The sequence below is a fragment of the Archocentrus centrarchus genome, chromosome 6 (genome assembly GCF_007364275.1).
Source record: "Archocentrus centrarchus isolate MPI-CPG fArcCen1 chromosome 6, fArcCen1, whole genome shotgun sequence".
In the NCBI taxonomy this organism is placed as follows: Eukaryota; Metazoa; Chordata; class Actinopteri; order Cichliformes; family Cichlidae; genus Archocentrus; species Archocentrus centrarchus.
The window spans coordinates 34,512,815-34,535,325 of record NC_044351.1 but is presented as its reverse complement, the minus strand read 5'-3'; the positions used below and the strand labels follow the sequence as shown (position 1 = coordinate 34,535,325).

The 22,511-nt window shown below is 44.4% G+C and overlaps 1 protein-coding gene across 1 annotated transcript in view; it reads left to right on the top strand.

Annotated features, from left to right (window-relative positions):
* Positions 1-22,511, top strand: part of smpd3 (sphingomyelin phosphodiesterase 3) — an 82,988-nt gene that overhangs the window by 46,796 nt on the left and 13,681 nt on the right. The window contains exons 5-7 of the mRNA XM_030731701.1: positions 12,265-12,340; positions 16,840-17,001; positions 19,220-19,309. Of these exons, the coding sequence (XP_030587561.1) occupies positions 12,265-12,340; positions 16,840-17,001; positions 19,220-19,309 (328 nt within the window). The remainder of the gene's footprint in view (positions 1-12,264; positions 12,341-16,839; positions 17,002-19,219; positions 19,310-22,511) is intronic.

Genomic DNA, 22,511 nt, shown 5'->3' with positions numbered 1-22,511 from the left:
CTTTGAATGTTGGACAGAATTCAGCTGCCAGGCTATAATTTACTCTGGATCCACCTTTAAAGTTCATCTGGAAACTTCCACTTAGTGATAATTAGATTTCACTCTGCTGCCGGCATCCTTCTGGCTCAATGCAGCGTGCTAGGCTGTGCTTTTAGCAACTTATTCTGGCAACACAGGAGACGAGCAGGGACGAGTCGTGATAAACGTGATAAAGCTGGATTATCACATGTAGCCTGCTCCAGTTGAGCTGCCTCTGCAAGCCATTTTGCAACCCACCTCCGGTGTCACTCATCACTGCTGTGTTCTGTTAGGTTTTCTGTGTATTAATGTGAAAGTGTAGGGTGGTCCTGGGATGGCGCATACACTAATGCTTGTTGCTTGTTGCTTAACCAAAGATCAGTGAGCAAAGTGTGTGAAAATACAACAAATATAGTACAAAAATAAAGGCCCAGCAAGAGAAAATGAAAGTAAAGCACATAAAAAATATATTAAAATGTAAAACAAATTAAAATAAAAACACAACCCTTCCTGCCTCCTTACCTTTTTGTGTTCCCTCCTGTTATGAACTGGACTGAGTGGATTGAGTGGCTAAAAACTTGCATTATAACATGAATAAATTAAGTACTGGTTATTGTCTGCAGGTCTGCGGCTCCGTGAGCAGCGCTGCTGCCTCACAGCAGAGTTTTCTCTGGGAGCTTCGGTTTCCATCGACATCTTCATCACAAGTTTCCTTTATTTATTATTTATTATTTAAGTTATTTGACATGGTGAAAATGTGACCAACAAAGAAGATGGACAAAGATGTGTGTTCAGAAACTGAGAGAACAGAAAAAGGAAAACTACAACATTCAAAACAAAGACGTCATCACAGCTGTTTACAGCGCTCGCAATCATATATCAATAATAATAATAATCAATCGTGAAAGTTTCATCAAAGTTAGTGTACACACAATTATTTACAACAACTTTTCTCAGTAGCAGATTGTACATACAAATATAAGCACGTGTGTTGGAACAACAAAAAAGTCATGTTGATAAAAATTGCACTCAGTAAATGAGTAAAATTTGTAGCTTAATTTAATATCAATTTACAGTTTATCAATTATTAAAAAGAGCAACCATATCCCATTTTGCTTTTGCCCTTCCTCACAGCGTCCTCTTCCTCACAGCGTCCTCTTCCTCTCAGCCTCCTCTTCCTCTCAGCGTCCTCTTCCTCTCAGCCTCCTCTTCCTCACAGCGTCCTCTTCCTCTCTGCATCCTCTTCCTCTCAGCCTCCTCTTCCTCACAGCGTCCTCTTCCTCACAGCGTCCTCTTCCTCTCAGCGTCCTCTTCCTCTCAGCCTCCTCTTCCTCACAGCGTCCTCTTCCACTCAGCCTCCTCTTCCTCACAGCGTCCTCTTCCTCTCAGCCTCCTCTTCCTCTCAGCGTCCTCTTCCTCTCAGCCTCCTCTTCCTCACAGCGTCCTCTTCCTCACAGCGTCCTCTTACTCTCAGCGTCCTCTTCCTCTCAGCCTCCTCTCAGCGTCCTCTTCCTCTCAGCCTCCTCTTCCTCACAGCGTCCTCTTCCTCTCAGCCTCCTCTTCCTCTCAGCGTCCTCTTCCTCTCAGCCTCCTCTTCCTCACAGCGTCCTCTTCCTCACAGCGTCCTCTTCCTCTCAGCCTCCTCTTCCTCACAGCGTCCTCTTCCTCTCAGCGTCCTCTTCCTCTCAGCGTCCTCTTCCTCTCAGCCTCCTCTTCCTCACAGCGTCCTCTTCCTCTCAGCGTCCTCTTCCTCTCAGCCTCCTCTCTGCCTCCTCTTCCTCTCAGCCTCCTTTCAGCCTCCTCTTCCTCTCAGCCTCCTCTTCCTCTCAGCGTCCTCTTCCTTTCAGCCTCCTCTTCCTCTCAGCCTCCTCTTCCTCTCAGCCTCCTCTTCCTCTCAGCCCTTCCTCTCTCAGGCTGCTGCAGGCTTTGATGTGCCTGCTGTTTAATCTTCGTGCTTCTCCATCCTCCAGACTTCCTGGCAGCTTTCCAAGGCTGAATCTTGTTGGCAACCTTAGCTTCCCCTCCATGAACCTTTGGCCATTCTCATTCATTACTCCTCAACACTGCGGCTCATTTCACCGCCAGCTGGGACGCATCTCATTAGGCGCAGATCATTTGATGTAGCTGATGTTCACAGCGCGTTTCTCCATGACTGTGTTTGTTCTTCTATATCAAACATCTGAAGTCTTTCTTAAAGAGGGGATCCTTAACATCACATTAGGACCGTGTTTCTTTATTTATTCTGTCTTCTGTATGTTTGGAAATCTAAAACCTTGCAGCCAACTATCAATAAGACACTAAAATACTAAAATCCATGAATGTTAAAGTCATTCAGTTACTAAAACTTGTATTTACGTGGAAGTTCTTTCAAGTGGCTCAAACATTTACTCTAATTTTGTATTCTGATATTAATATAAATGTTTTGGTTGCACAGTTAAAATGTGTCCAGGTGGGAACAATGACTATTGTATGGAAGCTTGTTTCTGCCACACACACACAAAAAAAAAATTGCCATCCATATCTCAAAATTTTGACTTAGCTCTGCCAATCAGAAAGCTCCGTGAAGGTTCGTCATCTCCTTGTTACCTGGAAGCAGGAGGCTGTCGAACAGTGCAGCATCGAAACAACGATTCTTTTTCTTTAGCTCTGATTCACTGGAAGGTCAAAGGTCACAAACCTGATGACAGTTTGCTCATGTTTGCTAACATTCACTGCTAGCTAACAGATGCTGTTTTGAGTGAGCGTGCGTTGGCGTCATCTGCGTCAGGGTAACAGGGAAACGCCCTCTTTCACGGAGCTTCGTGATTCGCAGAGCTAACTCCAAATTCTGACTTATTAATGCAAAATTTTGAGAAAATAACTCAAGTTGTGGATGGCAAAAAAAAAGTGTTTTTCAGTGGCAGAAACAAACTTCCATACCTGCAAAAAAAATGTGTGCAGGAAACATAGTTTCTGTTTTCTGTTTGTAACCAGTTCTATGATGATGAACCCAGAACAGGCCTCACTGTCGGTTATGCTGTCAGTAATTCTGGTAAAAATGTCTTCATATCACATAAGTAACCAACTAACTGAGTCAAAAATGTAAAAGCAACAAATGATTATTTTATTGAAATGAGTTTACCATCAGAAGTGGATTAAACTTGGTTTCTCAGCTTCATTAAGCTTAAATCATTAACATACTTTGAGTTCAGTAAGTTCAGTTCAGTTAACTTACATATTAAGGTAACGGGGTACTTATGTTTAAACAAACCTAAATCTGGTAGACCCAACACCTACTATACCTTTTTCATAACAGTCAGAGATGTGGAGGAGGTTCAAATTTTTAATTCTCAGTGAACATTATTCATGATTTTTCATAATCAGTGTCGGCATTTTAGTCCGGCAGTCGGTTGGTCTCCTTTCTCCGGCGATGTATTACAGCGGCAAGTTTATGTGATCATATCAGGTCCATTTACTGTGGGTGAAACTGTCCAGCCCATGATTCATGTTTTTAAAAATGAGGCCATTATATCAGTAATCTATCTACAGCCGTCCTCTGCTGTTGTTTCCAGGCAAGTTTATTTCAGTTACATCGATTATTAATTATCAATTATTTCATGTGTAAATTTAGACTCTGACAAATGCACCTCAGGGAACACATTTATTCTCATTATTTCCCAGTGGATATTTACCTGGAAGGCTGCAGCAGGACAGCAACATAAATCTGAATGATCCCTGTGGAGAAGTGACACGCTCAGGAGAGATGGGGGGGGAGACAGGGAGAGAGAGAGAGAGAGAGAGAGAGAGCGAGAGAGAGAGAGAGCGAGAGAGAGAGAGAGAGAGAGAGAGAGAGAGAGCGAGAGAGAGAGAATATTAATTAAAACTGTTTCCCTAAAGAGAGAGCCGGGGCTGGCTCCATAATTAAAGCTTTTCAGTCTCAACATTTATCCCCTCTTACAATTATTTCAAGCTGCTGAGTGCATGGTTGAAAAGTCGTGTGTGTGTGTGTGTGTGTGTGTGTGTGAACGCATTACTATGGATTAGGCTTTAAAATGGGGACCTGCTCAAATCTGATTGAATAGGGTGGAAATCAATGGGAGAATTCCCAAATCCATCTCTGACCTGTGACGACCAAAGGAAACCTTTTCACTATCAAGGTCGACTCAGTTTACTCAGGCCAAAGGGATCCAATCATGTCTCCACATGTCCAACAGTCAGTGACAGAAGTCTCAGCTCTGCTCAGCTTTGGCAGACGTTTATTCTTTCATATTTAAACTCATGTGCATTTGTATTTTTTTTACAATAAAGATGCATAAAATATAGCTTCTGTTTACTTTATTTCATGTAATGGTGGATCTGCTAATTAAAGGCTCCCACTTGTCCAATAATGAATGTATGAGGCGGAGTATCAGAGCTCAGGACTTGAGACACTTTGACAAACTTGCTTATGATATTTGAGAGTGATGAACCGAACTGATGGGAGATCATTTAAATGCGGTGCTCAGTAATCTCACCTCTCATGTCTCTTACAAGTGTTCAGCTTTTAAGAACCAGGACTTCAATTTCCATGATTTTGAGTGTAGAATTCCCAACAAGGACTTGGAGTTGGATCTGTTTTAATGGACTTGCTCAGTGTTTTGAAATGTGACTTGAACGTTCTTGTTCTTAAAGACTGAAATTGACATGTCTCGATTTACCTGAGATGTCTGTGCTTCAGGTTCTTGGTTCAAATCTGCTGGTGGGCTGGAGCCTCACGCAGGCACAGGGAGAGCGTGGAAACTCTGAGTACTGCAGATATCCGTATATGCACTTTATCTGGGTAGAATAAAGTGTGTTGTATAAATGAAAGTCCATTCTGTTCTCCAGGAATAATCCCACTGAAGTAAAACCTTAAACTGAGTGACTCCTGGGTCAGCTTGAGCCTCTCTAACAATCGCCACTGTTCTGGTCTCACTTGACTCGAGATTTATTTGTAACTTGAAGTCTCTGTACTTCGGGGTTGACCTAACCTGTCACAGCTGCATTGAGAGTTGGTGTGAACTCATCTTAAATGGTTAGAGAATCAGACTTTAATTGGCTCAAAACAGGACACCGAGTCTCCTGACGGCATTATTAATTGATAATTTCTGTGATAGTTTCAGCTTCTCTGCTGGCTTGAAGCCGTCTGTTGATTCGAGATACGGTGTGGACTCAATGATCCGATCTGGACTGACTCCTGACTTTACGGAAGCTGATCTTGACAGACTACTTTAACTGGACTTTTTCAGCTGTGTGAGACTCTGTTTGAGACTCGGGTAATGAAAAGCATCATTTATATTTGTTGGATTTAAGATGCTCTTGGACTTTTCTGGACAGATTCACAGCTTGACTCTCAATTCATTCGTGACCTTTTCTGCTTTGAGATGTGACTCAGACTCACTCAGACCTGTCCTGAGTGGCTTCAGTCCAGACCCAGACTTGTCTCAGCTGCCTAAACTCACTGCACACCCGAGTACTATTAGGAGCAGGAAAGTCCAAATAAAATACATATTTGTTTACATTGTTTGGTCCAAATATGGGTATCTTTAAAAGTCCTTTAAAAGGTTGATTTTGATTTTTAATGCTGGAGGAAACCTGAATATACCGAAACAACATTAAACATGAGTTGCAGCAACAAAACCCGTTTCACTACACAATACTTCCTAAAAAGAACACCAAGCATCCAAACTTGTGACGAAGCAGATGGATGAAGCTTTGAGCTTCCCGTCCGTCATCACGGCATCGCAGAGACTGAGTGAAGCGATCAAACTCATCCAAGTAATGTGCGGTGAAGTGTCTGATTTTAAAGTTAGAGCGATTCGCTGCAGCAGCCTCAGAGCCTTTGTAGCGAGACGGGCTCGGTTTGGACGGCTTCCAGTGTGAAATCGTCTCTCGTTTTGTCTCAGCGCTCTTTAATGAGAGTTTTAGCATCTCATATCCTGAATGTTCGGACTCATTTGCTTTTTAATTTCAGAAGAAACAGTTAATTTCATTTAATGTCTCATTTATTCAGACAGAGTGTGTGCGTGTGTGCGTGTGTGTGTGTGTGGGGGGGGGGGGGGGGGGGGGGGGGCTCATTTGAGCATAAATTGCTTCCAGTTAAGGTTTTCCTCCATCTTTGCAGAGAACTCTAATTTGTGTTTACATCATCGGAGCAGCGTGCGCACAGACCACGTCTATAGAAACACATTCACAGTCCACTCTTCCTTCTATGCACGAGTGTGCACGCTTACATGAGACTCCCTTAAAGTCCCTTGTCAGTTTCAGGGTGTGCACACACCTAGTGAAGCATACATAAGCCCCTGAAATATTAATAGAGAGTGGGGCACACAGGGCAGAGGGGAAGGAAGAGGAAGAACGGAGACAGGTGACACAAACGAGGGGATGAGCTGTTAAGATAAAAGTTTCCCCGTCCTGGTGCTGAGAATCATGCAAGCAACAAAAAGCAGAAATTTGTCTTTTACAAAGTTTACAAAAATACAAAATACTAAATGCAGCTCGATGAGCATTTACTGAGCCCCAAACTGGGCTTCAGCTTATTTGAGTGAGGTGATCAGAGGGGTGGGTAAACTGTAGCCTGGCCCCCCTTTGGGTCCATCCCCTAAATACTGAAGCAGGCAGGAGACGGGTGGTGTAGCGTAGCGTATGCTACGGGACACTTGTTAAAATAAAACTGAGGGTTTTCATACCAAAATGCTCATTTTGTGTTAATAGTAACTGTAATTGTTCTACAATATTATGTTTAAAATAATTTTTTTTAATGTTCTTCTGTAAATCTGGCAGGATTACACATCATTTCAGCATGTTTGTTTGTTGTTTGTTGTTGTTTTTCTAACAAAATTTCCCTGGTGTTTTTTTGGTGTTGTTTGTTTGTTTGTTTGATGAACGGGATCCCCAAAGATCTTTGATTGATTATTTTCATGAGCATAATGACCCTCCTGCTCAGCTTGATGCAGTTCTTATTGCTCAGAGGCTCTTTGGGGACTTTAAGATGTCAGATATTAGTTATCACTCATTCAGATAAAATAAGCAGTTTTTTTTTAAATGAAGTTTCTTGAAATTTCTGAAGTAATTTTGTCATTAATTAATAGAAAAAAGAATTTTTCTGTTAAGTAATTAAATTACACTCCTCCAGCGTGTTCATTGTGACATCAAATTAAACACATTAGAAACAGTAAAATTATTGTTTTATATGAGAACCTTTTAGAACCCACAGTCAGTGACGTGGCAGAGATGCAGCATCTCATGAATTAATAGCTTCTAAAACCACCTTTATCAGTAATAACTGGGAGTGATGGTTTCCTGTATGGTTTATCAGTCTCTCTTCGTTGTGGAGGAATTTTGGCCCGCTCTTCTTCATGTTCCTCAGCTGGTCTGAGGTGTTTGTGCTGATGTGCTGCTTGTTTAATCCAAACGTGCTGCTGTGCATTGCAGACAAACATCTGCACTCTGGTCTCATCTGTCCAAAGGATCTAAAAGTGTTGAACTATCCCTTTTATCGAAACATCACTAAAGTTGCAAAAATGGAAAAATGTGCACGACAGATTTCAGGTGTGCTCCTGGATCAGGTGGGAGTCCTCAGAAAACCAACACAGCTTCACAAATGTTCAGTGACGCACAGCTTATGCAACATTATTAGACAAGTTCATGTTCCATCTGATGAGCATTCAGCAGAGCGGGGCAGTCTTTTCTGTTCCTCTGACTCGCCCACTCCCACAAAACACTCCATTAAGAGTAATTCAATTAGAGCCTCAGATATTCAGAGGGAAATCTATGGCCTCTGCTGTGAAGTATTTACTGTACTTCAGCCTGCACTGTAAGCTTTGTGTTGGTGCTAAAGTCAGGCTAATGCTTTATTCTGGCTTTTAGGATTTTTATTGTTGTGTCTGCGCAGATACGAAGCCAAAACAGCCGTCGCTTCATTGTGCTGGTCTCCTCCTCGGGGCGTGCTCTATCACTGTGGCTCATTAGTTTCTGCATCACAGCTGATTTGATAGAAACGACTCACAGTTTTGTTGAAGCAGATGTTACACAATAACACGTTTTTAAGTCCTGGAGAAAAAGAAGACGCATACTAGAGAGAAACATTTATTCTACATTCGTTCTAGGATTATATTTGATTGTATCGATGCAAACTGAAAATTGCTAAAATGCTGTGGAACTGTTGGGCTTCTTCAAACCAAAGGGCCCGCTGCACACAGTTTGGGGATGGCCCCTTCCTGTTCCAACATGGCTGCACACCAGTGCACACAGCAGCTCCATAAAGACATGGATGAGCCAGTTTGGTGTGGAAGAACTTGACTGGCCAGCACAGCGTCCTGACCTCTGACCTAGAACACCTTTGGGATGAATTGGAGTGGAGACTGTGAGCCGTGTGTGTGTGAAGGCAGACAGATGAATACTTCTGTTAGTGCATCATCACCCAGTGGAAAAGGGAGCACCACGATGCCCAGCCCTGCAAAGCACCGGACTGTGTGGGAGCACAGCAGAGTGCCACACACTGAAGGCCAGCTGTTCTCCTTTTAAATACAAAACCTGAGAGATAAATAAATAACTGAGTGGTGAAAGTACAGTTTCCCTGGATTATTCCAACAAAAACCTCTCTGAGAGTGAGCTTTTAGAAGGGCCAATGTGAAAGCTTTTATTAACTGAATTGGCAGCATGCTGACTGACTCCCTGTTATGCATACAGTCACATTGGTTTGTATGTATATTGTATATTCAAACAGTTATGTTGTGTATGGCTGCTTAATCTAGCAGGAAATTCTGTAGCTGTGCAGAGAATCCTTCCTTCATTATGAGGCTGGAGCTTGAGCACTCCTGCCTCGGACTATGTCTAATGTGGCCCCCCAAGCAGAGAGTTTTGTGTCTCCTTATAGACCTGCTCCACCTAGATGCCTTCCCACTTCAAACTAACCACCTCACAATCACCATCTATCCTTCTCTGCAACCCTTTGTTCATCCTCCTCCTCCTCCTCCTCGTCAGTCTGCATCCACCCACCATCTCTTCAGAGCCGCCAGCGTCCACCTCGCTCCTTTCCGTGCTGCTCCTCAGCACTCGTGTTAAAGGTGTCTGATTAGATCTCAAGTGAAGTTTTGTCATTGCAGCTTTGCTCACTGGTTGATGGGAATGCAGAAATTGAAGTAAGAAGTAGTGAAATACGTATAAGCAGATGTAGCTAAAAGAAATAACATCCTCAGCAGTGTTTCGGGCATCGATCGAATCGGCCGCCTCCTAAACATTCGTGCTCGTGTTGATGAGACTGCTGTAAAGTCGCTGCAGCCCGCATAGAAAACAGAAGCTTGCAGCAGTGACAATAACAAATGTAATCTTGGTGCAAGTGTGGAAGCCACGTGTCCTCATTTTCTCATCTGTTTACGGTGATCAATAGCTGAAGTGTTTTTCCCTCTGATAACAAACGTCTCACGCCTCTGAGACGTGACAGATGATTCATAACGCTGCACAAAATGTCAAGACTGCTGTTGTTGGAGCAGGGTGTGTGTGTGTGTGTGTGGGGGGGGGGGGCATCTTTTCATATAGGGAATAGCTCGACATTTGCTGCTTATTTCCTAATGTGAGGAATTCAGATCATTTTCCAGGGACAGGGATGAGTAACACACAATCAGGCAACCTCGGGGGCTGAAAAATTAAGCCAAGGTCAAAGTGCAAATAGTGTGTAAGGGTGGTGCAGTGGTTAGCGCCGTCACCTAACAGCAAGACGGTCCTGTGTTTGAACCCACCTCTCTGTGTGGGGTTTGCCTGTTCGTCATGCACCGTTTTTTATTTACTGGCTTCTTGTATTTGTGGTGTTTTGAGTTGTTATTAAATTTATATTTTTAGAAAGAATTTTTTCCAGGTTGATTTCTGTTTGTCTCAGTATTGTTTTTATGTTTTCGAGTTTTCTGTGTTGTCAAAGGTCTGAAGTTTCAGTCTATCCTGCCCCCCCTCACTGTCAGCTGTTTCACGTCTCGTCTTTAGTTTTACTTCTTTTATCTTATTATCTTTGATTGTTTGCACCTGTTTGTTTACCCGCCTCCTCTTTGTGTATTTGTAGCCTCAGTTCTCGCCTTTGTGGTGACGTCTGCTATCCTTCCTCATGTGCTCCCAGCCAGTCGTTTAGTATTTTGGATTCTGTTTACTTCAGTTTTTGTAGTTTCTGTTGTTTTGTCTTAGATTATCTACGTTCTAATTAAAGGTGTGTTTTTGGATAAGCGAGGATGGATGGATGGATGGATGGATGGATGATGGATGGATGGATGGATGGATGGATGGATGGATGGATGTGTGGTTTAAAGAGCTGCTCATTCTCACAGGTTGAAACTCTACCAAGATGTGAGATGAACTGAACAGAGGGTGAAAACAAAGCATCCAACAAGTGCAACACATTTGTGGCAACATTTGTAACCACGTTGTAAAGAACTTTCCAAACAGTGATTCATTTCCATTGCAGAAAAAATGTCACGCGTGTGTTTGTCTGCTGAATGGGTCAAAACCTTGGATTCAGGATGTAAGACTTCATCGTTCCTTAAAAAATGCCTTAAGACAGCAGGGTTGCTGCTTTAAAACAGGATCAGCAGCTTGAAGTTAGTTTTGGTTGCATGTTCATCGATAGAGTTTTTACATGCTACATGTGTGTATGATTTTCTCCACACGCTTATATAACTCTTTTCTTTCACAAGCATCCTCCATCCTCTGTTCATGCATCATGAAGCTCACTGGTTTGGAACCATTACAGAACCACCTGTTCAGGGTTCTGAAAGAAAGGAGACCCTTTGACAATGTTAAATATTACTCAGCTTATTAGTTATACTTCTACTTAAATACTAATACACACATGCATAGTTCAATAGAGAGAGATCATTTGGAAGACGTGAACATGATTTACTGAGACAGAAGTCAATTAATAAGCTATTTGGTGATCAGACTCTGACGAACCATCATAGCAGAGCAGAATTAGGGCATCAGACCCCCGGAGTCTAGACACTGATGGTGGTGAAGCTGAAGATGGAGGCTTGGATGGGGCTCTGAATGACAGGGAGGAGGCGGGCTGCACGAGTGAGAGTCTGAAAGACAGACTGAGAAGAACGCTGACATTAAAGCACACAGATCAGAGGCTGAGAGAATGATTGGACGAGAGTAATGATGTCAGTAATGCGTTTGACAGCACGTTGATTCACGTAATAGAAAAATGATAATCCCTCTCACCTGCTTCCTTCAAGCACCACACAGTTCAGAGTGCTGTGAAGTATCAGCTGTGGACGCATCAGTGCGACGGGCTTGTTGGTTTTCTGGTTTATCTGTTGATCATCTCCGTGGGTGCAGAGGTGGGATAGCCTCAGTCAGGTTTCTCTATCACAAAGCCTTTGCTGTAACCATGTATCACCAGAAGGGGGTGCTGTAGCACCAATGCTTGGCTCAATTGAACACTGTTAACCTTTTAACGTCCACCAGGTCACAGAGGTGTGTCCAGGCTTCGGGCTGTTTGCTAATTATGCACGTTTTCAGAAACAAAGTTGTTACCTTCCAAATGTCGAGTCACACATTTACTTCAGTTTTTTCCATTCGGGCCTTCAAACAGGCAAAGCTCCACTTTTTGATGACCCCTGACCCCGTGGATCACCAGCCACCCCATTTCTATTTTTTTCCACTGGTTTTTAACACCCAGATGGAGAAGCTGTAATAAAATATAGCTAACTTTAATGTTTGGTGACCTCGTGGCTGTTAACAGGTTAAAGCAGCCTTTCTTCTTCTTCTCTGAATAATTGATGAGGCAGAGGTGCCCTACATGAAAGCTCCCCGCAGTGAAGGAATGGAGATTAATTAGAGATGATTATAACTGTGACTCTTAAAATGATCAAAAACAGTCTCATAATCACAGATTCAGACCTCATCGTTATTCCATTATATAACTGTCACATAGTTGCTTCGATAAGAGTGTTTTTATGGGTTACAGATCTCATAATTAATGAAGTATTATCTCAGTTTTTGCTGTATCCTTGGCACGAACAGATATTTCATAATCACATTACACAATGATGCCATCTGTATGCTGCTGTTGTGTTCAGTGCAGCGCAGTGACTCTGTTTTCCCACAGGGATCAATAAAGTTTCACCTTGTGATCTAATTGCCGCTGTTGTCACCTGGCTCGTCCCTCATACACAAACACACTCGTTAAACGGACTTTGATGTTGGCTGTTTGAACACGGCGGAGTAACATGTTTGTCTCTGGTCTCTCTCCCCCCCCAACAGGTTCACGTGGGCACCTCCCACCAGGAGCAAAGAGTGGTTGGATATGTCACATGTACGCACCTCCACGCCATAGAAGGTACTCTCTTTGTGTGTTTGTTGTTTGTCTCTGCACATGCACACATTTATGATGCCTTTAGGAAGGATTGTTTCTCAAGCAGTGTGTGTGTGTGTGTGGGTGTGTGTGTGTGTGTGTGTGTGTGTGTGAGACAAATGTGCACACCAAAACCCGAGCATCCTCCTGCTGTTCCCATGGTGACCGCCTCAAGCTGTTTAAGGCGTCACAGCCCTATTTAAAGCCCCCGCTCGACACCACCCTCATTTTTTACCAAAGACATGTCCCCCTCCACCGCCCTTCGCCTGCTATTCTGGGCTTCTCCTACGCATCTCACAGGCCTAAATATAGCAGTGGCAGGGCTGTTTCTAAAGATACATCAAACAGAGCCTTTGGAGGTGAAGGGGGGGCGGGGGGGGGGGGGGGGGGGGGGTGAGTCGGGGAGAACGGGGAGGAAAAAGTAGGGAGGGCTGCAGAGACCTGATTCTTTTCTGAGAGGAAGGAGAAGCTGAGTACACAGTTCATGATGCAGCGGGACCGTCAGCATCTACTGAACTCACTACTGCAAAGGCTGCTGCCTTTCATTTCTCTGTGCTTCAGTTCTGTTGTGTGTCAGGCATTTCATCATTTTTTATTCCTCTCTTACACTGACTGCTGGGGGGGGGGGGGGGGGTATAAGCCAAGAGGTGGGGTAAACCAAGGACAGGATACCAGCCAGTTACAGAGACCAACAAACATCCACAGAGAGTCACCTGAACACAGTCTGTGGCCTGTGGGAGGGAGCCAGAGCACCCAGGAAACATGTGAACTGAGCACAGAAAGGCTTCAACCAGCTGGTGGATTCAAACCCAAGACCTTCTTGTTGTGAGGTGACAGTGCTAACCGCTGTGCCAGCAGCACTGGTAAAGTTATCATCATGTTTCATTTTTTGCAGCCTCACTTTATGGTTCAATAAAGTGAAGTGACGCCCACAGTTTTTTACTGTTGCAGCTTCTGCTCTGCTCTCACACCCGTGATAATAAGATGTAATGTTTACGCAGCTGCAGTGAGGCTTCTCTGATTGGCTGTCTGCTCTGATATTCTGTATTGTAGGTGCTGTCGTGTACTGCAGAGATGAATGTGCATCTTTGTTTTAATTTCAAATGCAGAAAAGACAAAAAAGATTTAATCTCAGTATTAATGTTTTTGTAAAACAGGCATAAAGAAATAGAGCACACAGATCATGTAAAATTAATAATTAATAATTTTCTTATTGTTTATCCCTGGCATTGTGTTCCAAATTAAAATTTTTACCTTTAAACATTTCTTTAAAGAACCCAAAGGAGAAGCTGGAACTGGCGTAGCTACAGAGAACTACCCCACCTGGCTAAAATAAAACCACCTTCAGAGAATCAAATATGGCGCTGGTGTTCATTCCGGTCCCCTCTCTGAAATACTCTGAGGTGCAGTTCAGCTGAAGTTGATCCACTGCTATTTACCATCCTCACTTCCTGTAAACGTCACAATGACCAAGTTTTAAAGTGCTGAGAGTAGCTGGATCCTCCATAAAATGCTGCATCACTCCAATTTAAAGGAGCCTTAACATCCACCAAGTCAGCAGTGACCCATCCAGAGTTATGAGCAGGGGTAGGGTTAGGGTGGGGTCTTGTTTTAGGCACCAAACCCAGACATCACCCCTTCTCCTAGTTGGTCACCTGATGGATGTTTAGAGGTTAAGCTCAGTCCACACATAAAGGGATTTGTTTGTCACCTCATCCTGAACCAGTTGCTGGATTTCATTGTTCCCTTGCTGCCACGTTGATGCTGATCTCTGCATGTATCTGTGGCTCTTTCAGTTTCTGAGCCTTCTCCTACAAATTATTATATTGTTTAGATCTGAAGAAACATTTTGTTTTCCTGCACAGGCAAACACTCCCCCACGCCCCCCCAGCTCCATCCGTCTCTGAGTGATCCAGTCACACAAAAAGAGAAGAAGCAGCGTTTCTCGTACTTGAGCCGGAGCCGAGAGTAATCAAAGCCAAAGCCACCTACTCACCCTCCAATATCTCGACACCTCTTTGTTTCTCACGCTCTCCACTATTCAGCTGATATTTCTATCGCATGCTTTCACCCACCGCCTCCTTCCAGTCACCTCCTCCCTCCGATCCATAACTAGCGCCAGTTTATCAGATGTACTGGCAGCAGTGGACACACACAAATGCTGCCAAAGCAAAACAGCACCAGAAGTTGCTTAAAGGGTTAGTTTGGACTTTTTGAGACAGGGTTGTAAAAATGACCCATTAATTGCAGTCTGAGGCATAGTGAGCGAGTACGAAACCAAAGCCCTCTCACTGCACACCGACTGAGCCAGAAACAACACGCTGGGCTGGAGGTGGGTTACAGAGCAGCTTGCAGAGGCACAAGAAACTGCAGGCAGGCTGCAGCAGCTTAAATAGTGGAAAGCGATCACCTGATCCACCAGCCCATGTGACTCAAAGCTGATGTGGCGGCTGCAGTAATGTAATGCTTGGGCCTTAAAGAAAATTAAGTCTACGCCAATATTCAGAAAGTTTTTATCTTTTTATTGTAACACCAGGACAGGAACCTGAAGGCTACCAGCCTAGTTTAACCTTGTGGGAACACAGAAGGACTGCAGCTGCTCTTATGTTTGAGTTTTAAGAGGTCATTTCAGACCCAAACTAACATATGAACTCAGTGATGGTAAAATACAGACATGAAAGATTAAGATAGTGTTTATTTGTCACATGCACAGTTATACACAGTACAATGCACAGTGAAATGTATTTTGTACCTGCAACCATATATACACACACATATAAATAAGAAGAATAAAAATAAAAAAAGTAATTCACACTATACACTATACTCTATATACTATACACTATACACACTTTTATAGATTATAATATTTACATTGTGCAATAATGGTCCAGTTTGGGCTCAGAGTTGAGCAGACGGATGGCTTGTGGGTAAAAACTCTTCTTCAACCTTTCAGTCTTAGTCCTCAGGCAGCGGTAACGCCGGCCTGATGGGAGCAGGGAGAAGAGAGAGTGTCCGGGGTGGCTGGGCTGTTTTAGGATCTTCATGGCCCTCAGCCTGCACTGCTTGGTGTAAATGTCCTGCAGGTTGGGGAGGGTGGTTCTGATGGTCCGTTCAGCTGAACGAACCACCCTTTTTAGGGCCATGAAGTCCTGCTTGGTGCAGTTTCCCATCCAGGTGGTGATGCTCCCACGCATGATGCTCTCAATGGTGCAGGTGTAAAAGTTCCTGAGCACCTTGAGTGGGAGCTTGAAGTCTCTCAGCCGCCTGAGGAGGTAGAGACGCTGTCTGGCCTTCTTCACAGTGATGTTAATGTGATGAGTCCAGGACAGGTCCTGTGAGATGGTCACTCCCAGGTATTTGAAAGTGTCCACTCTTTCCACCTCAGCACCACTGATGACAAGTGGATGGTAGTCCCTCTGCTGCTTCCTGCTGAAGTCCACGATCAGTTCCTTTGTTTTGCTGACGTTAAGCAGGAGGTGGTTCTCCTGGCACCAGTTCTCCTTATGTCCACTGACTGAATAGTGGATAACGTGGATTATCTCTTCATTGTGCCTGTTAGTGGGCGGGGTCTATCAGGGAGCAGGTGAACATTTTGTGTTAGAAGCGGGAAAAATGGGCAGCATGAGGATTTGAGCGAGTTTTGTGATGGTTAGCCGACTGGGTCAGGGAGGGTACACCTGGAGCACCTGTGGGGTGTTCTGATGGGCAGGTGTCAGAACACACAGAGCATCACAGTTTGTTGCTTGACGCCTACCTCCGACCTCAGCATGTTGGAAACCATTTGCACCTTTTCATGGAAACAGCATTCCCTGAGGGCTGTGGGTGATGCTCCCTGCCACAAAGCAAACGGGGTTCAGGAAAGTTTGAGGTGTTGACTTGGCCTCCAAATTCCCAGATCTCCATCCAACCGAGCATCTGTGGGATATCCGATCCATGGAGACCCCACCTCACAGCTTCCAGGACTTCAGTGATCTGTTGCTAACATCTTGGTGCAGCACTGCTTCGGGAGTCTAGTAGAGTCCGTGCCTCGATGGGTCAGGCAGCAAAGGGGGGACCAATATTAGACAGGTGATCATAATGGTATGGCTGGTCAGTGTATTTAAATAATGTATACGTAAAGCTCCTTTAAGCTGGGCCTTTTGTTAACATGGCTGACACAGCCGTACATGCAGCTACATTTATCAGTGCAAAACGCATCGATTTTACAATAAAGCTTCAAAAACTGCTGATATCCAGTGGGCTTACACAGCCTCACTTTAAAAAAGTACTTTTTCTTATACTATAATATTAGTACTCTAAAACCGCATGGATCTTTTTTAAAAACTTGTGTACTTATATTCTGTGCACATTTTCATATTCAGGTTCTAACCCGCAGGACTGATGCTGAATGAATCTGTGATAGTACCCGTCTCTGTATACTTTGGTGATTTTATAAGTTCAGTATTGATCTGCTCATCGCCCTGCTTCCTCCGTCGCTCCAGGTGATGCGTCGGTACGGTGCGAGCAGCTGGACCTGTTGCTCCAGTGGGGGGCGGAGTTTCGCCAATCTTCATCCGTACCACCGGAAGGAGAGAAGGTGCTGGAAGACCTGGTGGCCTTCGATGTCATCCTGGGAGACCTCAACTTTGACAACTGCTCTTCAGGTATGCGGCCTAAATCCACAGCTCCAGAAACACGGCCAATGGGGAGGCCGGGCGCCCCCCACCCCCACCTCAAAATTTGGTCACAGAGCTGCACAGTAAGGTTGCAGATATACACTGATGTGGACCTTTAAATATGTCAAAATCAGAAAGTGCTCAGGAAATTCTGACACTCACAGACTTTGTGTTTTGAATGCCTGTCCTGTGTGAGAGTGCTGTGCCGAGGATTCAGTTATAAACTTTGTAACAAAAGTGTGCAAAGAGCAAAATTCCTCTTCTTTCCTGTTGTCTACAGTTTTCTTTACAGAAAAAATCATTGTTTTACTCACTGATTATTGGTAACTTGACAAACCCGAGGTCAAAGTCATGTTTGTCGTATCGCTGCGTGGCAGCGGAGTGTGGAGCCAAACGCAGGAGGTGGAACTTTAACTGAGAAAAAGCAGCACTGATGCTGAAGTCTCCAAAAATACAAAACACAAAAACGAGGCAGGCCTGGAGCCAGAAATGCAAAATCTCAGAGACAAAAGAGAAAATACAGAACAAAGGAGCACACACACACACACACACACACACACACACACACACATATACAGACACACACACTCACACACACACACACACACACACACACACACACATACAGACACACACACACATACAGACAGACACACACACACGCACGCACGCACGCACACACACACACACACACCCGCACACACGCACACACACACACACGCACAAACGCACACACACGCACGCACACACACACACGCACACACACACACACGCACACACACAAACACACACACACGCGCACACACACACACACACACACACACACACACACACACACACACACACATACAGACAGACACACACACACACACACACACACATACAGACAGACACACACACACACACACACACGAGGGAGGACGTGACAAAGAACTGAGGGCTTAAAAACCCACACGAGGTAATTAGGGAGAGAGGGCACAGCTGGGGAAAACAGGACCTGACTAATGAGACGAGGGGATCCTCATATTTTCATTATTTGATGGCCACAGGTAGAACTGACCGTGGTCATATTACTGGATTCAGGTTTGTCCCCCGACTCCTCAGTGGATGGATTCTTTTTTCTGTGTTGTTCCTCTTTAAATGCTTTTCTGAGCGAGGCGACTAATGTGGCCAGAATATTCACTATGAAACCTTCGTTACAGAGGAGCGACGTGAGGAGTGTCAGTACACAGCTTCAGACTTCACACTTGTGCGTGAAAAATAAAAGTGAACTAGGCTCTGAATGCTTTGAGAGTGAGTGAATACCCGCTCAGTACTGCACCTGAACGCCTCCTGTGTGCACACAGCTTTAGCCGGAGCGCCGCGCTGGTGTTATTTATATAACCACCATCAACAGCACCGACATAAAAGAACGAAGCATCGCCGTCTCTTCATCCCTCAAATCCCAGCGCGAGGAAGTGTTTGTGTCGTAAGGCAGACTTAGTGATGAAAAGCAGCACAGAGGAATAAAATGATGAGTGGCAGAAAAAGATGAAGGAATATCTTTAAACAGTGTAAACAGTATTTTTAATATGTAATTAATATTAGACTAACTATTCCCCAGATCTCATTGCACCCAATGACACACACACACACACACACACACACACACACACACACACACACACACACACACACACACACACACACAGGCTAACTAAAACAGTGACACTGTGTTAGGATCCTTCCAGTATTGTTGTAACTGAGCAGGTTTTTCCCAGTAGAGGGCGTGACGAACATCTGTGGTTGGATTCAACATTTTTATACATTTATAGAGCACCAGTTACAACAACAGTCATTTCAGACATTCGTTATAATGTGATGTAAAGACCCTACAACACCCAACAATCAGGTGATCCCCAAGGAGTGAATCCTCTGCAATGATGGGGGAGGAAGAACTGCCAGAACCTCTGACCTCTGACAGAACCAGGCTCAGGGAGGGGCAGTCATCTGCTGTGACTGGTTGGGAGTGACATGAAGAGAGAAATGAAATTTATAATATAAATATATAAATGAATGTAGAAATAAATGTTAACCAAAATTATTTTCTCTTTCTTTCTCTTTTCCGGAGAGAACAATCAGTGATGTGTTACTTTTTTTGTAACGTTTAGAGTAAAACTGACATTCCTGACTTTGTGTAACACTTCACTGTGTTTGTATATTTCAGAGGACAAGCTGGAGCAGCAGCACGCACTTTTTACTCAATACAAGGACCCATGTCGCCTGGGGCCAGGGGAGGACAAACCATGGGCTCTGGGTAACAACACACAACCCCACACACGCCCACGCACACGCCCCTCTGGGGTCACATCATATACACTGTAGTAAAATAGAGTTTCTGCAGGTGTTGCCGCACACACTGAGGAGCCGTGCAGAGCCTGCAGAGTACAGCAGGCACTAATCTGGCTCAGCCTGGCTAAGTCAGGATGCTCCCAGTACAGCAGGCTGATACACGGCATCAGTGACGCAAAACACTGCAGGGTTTGGGTCGAGATATGAAGCGTTTTTTAGGCCAGCGGTATTTCAGGGACAGTGTGGGCAGGACAGAGTGAAAGGGCCTGTTTAGAGGAGGGCTTATTTATTTGGACAGGCATATTTTGCACTGGCAGCCAGGAGAACAGGCTGGTGCTGCCTGCTGTTCTTAGACAAGAGGAGGGGGGTGAGAAAAAACTGATCAATGAATCAACGAAAGAAAGGGAAGAAGATGATCCCATTTCCTAAAGCTTATCCAAAGAAGATTAGACCTAAATGGATACAACAGTGAGCCAAACACTGCAGGAAGACAGCTGCCAGATGTTGTCAGACGCTGCAGTGACGGAGCGTGCAACACTTTCCTGAAGCTTCTGGTGACAAACAGCAGGATTTTTTACTGCCTTTAAATCATGTGGGGATGACAGCTAGCATGAGGCCAAAAGGTTGTGGCAAAATTTTCACGACTGAAGCTGTGAAAATTAAAAGTTTCAGGGAAAAAAAAATCTCCTCTCATAAATGTCATGTTTCTTTCAGTTCCCGTTACAGGGCGGCTCAAACGGCCGACAGGGGCACAAACTGTGGTCTGTGGTGTATTTTTGGAGCTGTGGTCAGAACTGGTGTGAAAGAATATTTATTTTGTTCCCTTCACATCTCGTTGCTGATGTCAGGATTTATGAGACCACAAAACTGAGGTCATGTTAACCATTCGAAACAGGGAAGCTGGTGCATATCTGTACTTTCCCAAGTGAGCTGAAACAACACATTCTCACTCCGGCTGAAACTTGGTCAGCAGCTTCCTTCCTTTTATATTTTAGCCTCTCATTAGAGTCATTTTCCATTTCAGGGAGCATCAGTTTCCAAGAGGTTAGGGTTAGGGTTAGGTTGGAGCCACATACAGAGAGGTGGATGTTATCCTCACTGGGGTGGGGTGACTGTGTTGTAATTCGCTTTCACGACGTAGAGAAGCAGACCTCTTTTCCCTTCCTTTTTTTTTTAGCTTTATTTTCCTGTGAAGTCTTCAGATTTCGATTTTCAGCGCTCACTTGTGCTCTCGCCTGATTCGCTGATTTGTTTTGAACTTCCAACAAATTTTTAATCCCTCGGGCGAACGACCTCATGCTGCTTTATTAAAATCTGCCATGAGCCGTATTAAAGTAATCAAAGCGAAGCAAAGGCTCATTCTGTGCTCGTTCTGCTGTCGACTGTATTGCCAAACTTTAATAGTATCATTAATTAATTTGACTTGAAAGATGATAAAATCCTGGATAACTGGGAGAGTTAAAGTGGATCAAAGAGGGAACATCAAATATGAGTTTACAGCAACATTACATTTAATCTGAAGCTGTGAGCTTCAGTGCGTTTTTAATGCCAACCTTGGTGGTGAAAGGTTTTAGTCCATGTTTATACAGCCTGCTGAAAACAGCAGTGAGATAGTGCTGGGAGTACTGGGAGTACTGGGAGCAGTACAGGATGTGCATTTTGTAGTTCGTCTTGAGGCTCCACATCAGCAGCCGTGTTATTAGGGAGCCTTGTGTAAGCGCATCATTAGGAGGAACTGAACATGATTTATTGATATACAGAATTCAATTAAGCTATTTGGTGATTAGACTCTGATGGCCCATCATGGCCAAATGACCCCTCCCCCCCCAAGAGTCTAGACGCTGGCAGTGATGAAGATAAAGATGGAGGCTTGGATGGAGCACTGAGTGACTTGGGTGGGGTGAAGGTGGGTTGCATTAATGAGTCTGCAAGGGAGGGTGGCAGGTAAGCAGAGTGGAGGCTGATTGGCTTGAAGATGGCGGGCAGAAAGGTGATTGGACGAGAGCAACGATGACAGCTTTGAGTTTGACAGCATGTGTCAAAATGGAACTGAGCGTCCTGCTCATAGGTTCTGACCCCGCAGCCTCTTTCTATGAGGCTGCAGCCTGCAGGTGTCGCCGCTCTTTCTCGTTGTGTTCCCTTCTGACTCTGAGGGCCGCCTGCCGACTCCGTCAGGCTGCTGACGGTGCACCCAGTGTGGGACACCTACGGGTGCTGACCGAGTGTGCGTATGTGCTAAAAACAGCAGCGGAGCGTGCCCACCTGACACCTCGCCATCTTTATTTCAGTGATCTGAAACCTGCTCTTAGAAATGTGAAAAACGTTCTCCGCACGTCGGCCGCCTGCTCTCCACGAGGGCTCCCGACACTCGTGAATCGGCTGGAGTGACCTCAGAGTGCTGTTCTCGTCATACGGAGCATTTTAAACACATTATCCAGCCCACGGCCTCCGATCCTCAGGATCTCTGAGTGCTCATCTCTCTCTGGCTGTTTGATTCCACTGGTTTATGACGCTAGATTGTGGTCTGAGGATTATAAAGGCGGAGAGGGTTTCTGACCTCTTGGAATCGCTATACTGGAAGCTAGATGCTGCTTGACACGGTGAGGGGGAGGACTGCAATAAACTGCATCAATAAAGCGGGTACAGAAATGGTTTCTGCTGCATGTTACTGCAAATGAAACACACAGAGTGGAGATGAATCATCAGCGCATTTGTATGGATATTTGTCCTGACCCAGATTTAATCAGACACTAGTATTTTTGCTGTTTTCATATTTGTTACCCCACCCCCAGAGAGGGGGGTTTGTTTGTTAGTTTTGCTCTAATATTGTTAGCAAACAGTCTGCTTCACACCAAATGTGCAAATAAGATTGCCAGTGACCCCCCCAAGATCACCTGATTACATTTATTGCCATATTTGGGCAAAGGTTGAGGTAAAAAATAAGTCAGTTGTGGAGAACTCCACCACCTGATCCGATCCAGATTCTGGATTTGCAGCTCCTTGAATTTAAGATGGGAAACTCATCTCAGCTGAGAAAAGACACATTTTTTATAGTAAGAAGCAAATCACTGTTCATGTCCATGGACATGTGACATCTGATCAGAGTATGATCCGGATATACAACACAACTTTGGACTCAGTCCAGTCACTCATTTCCCCGATTATCA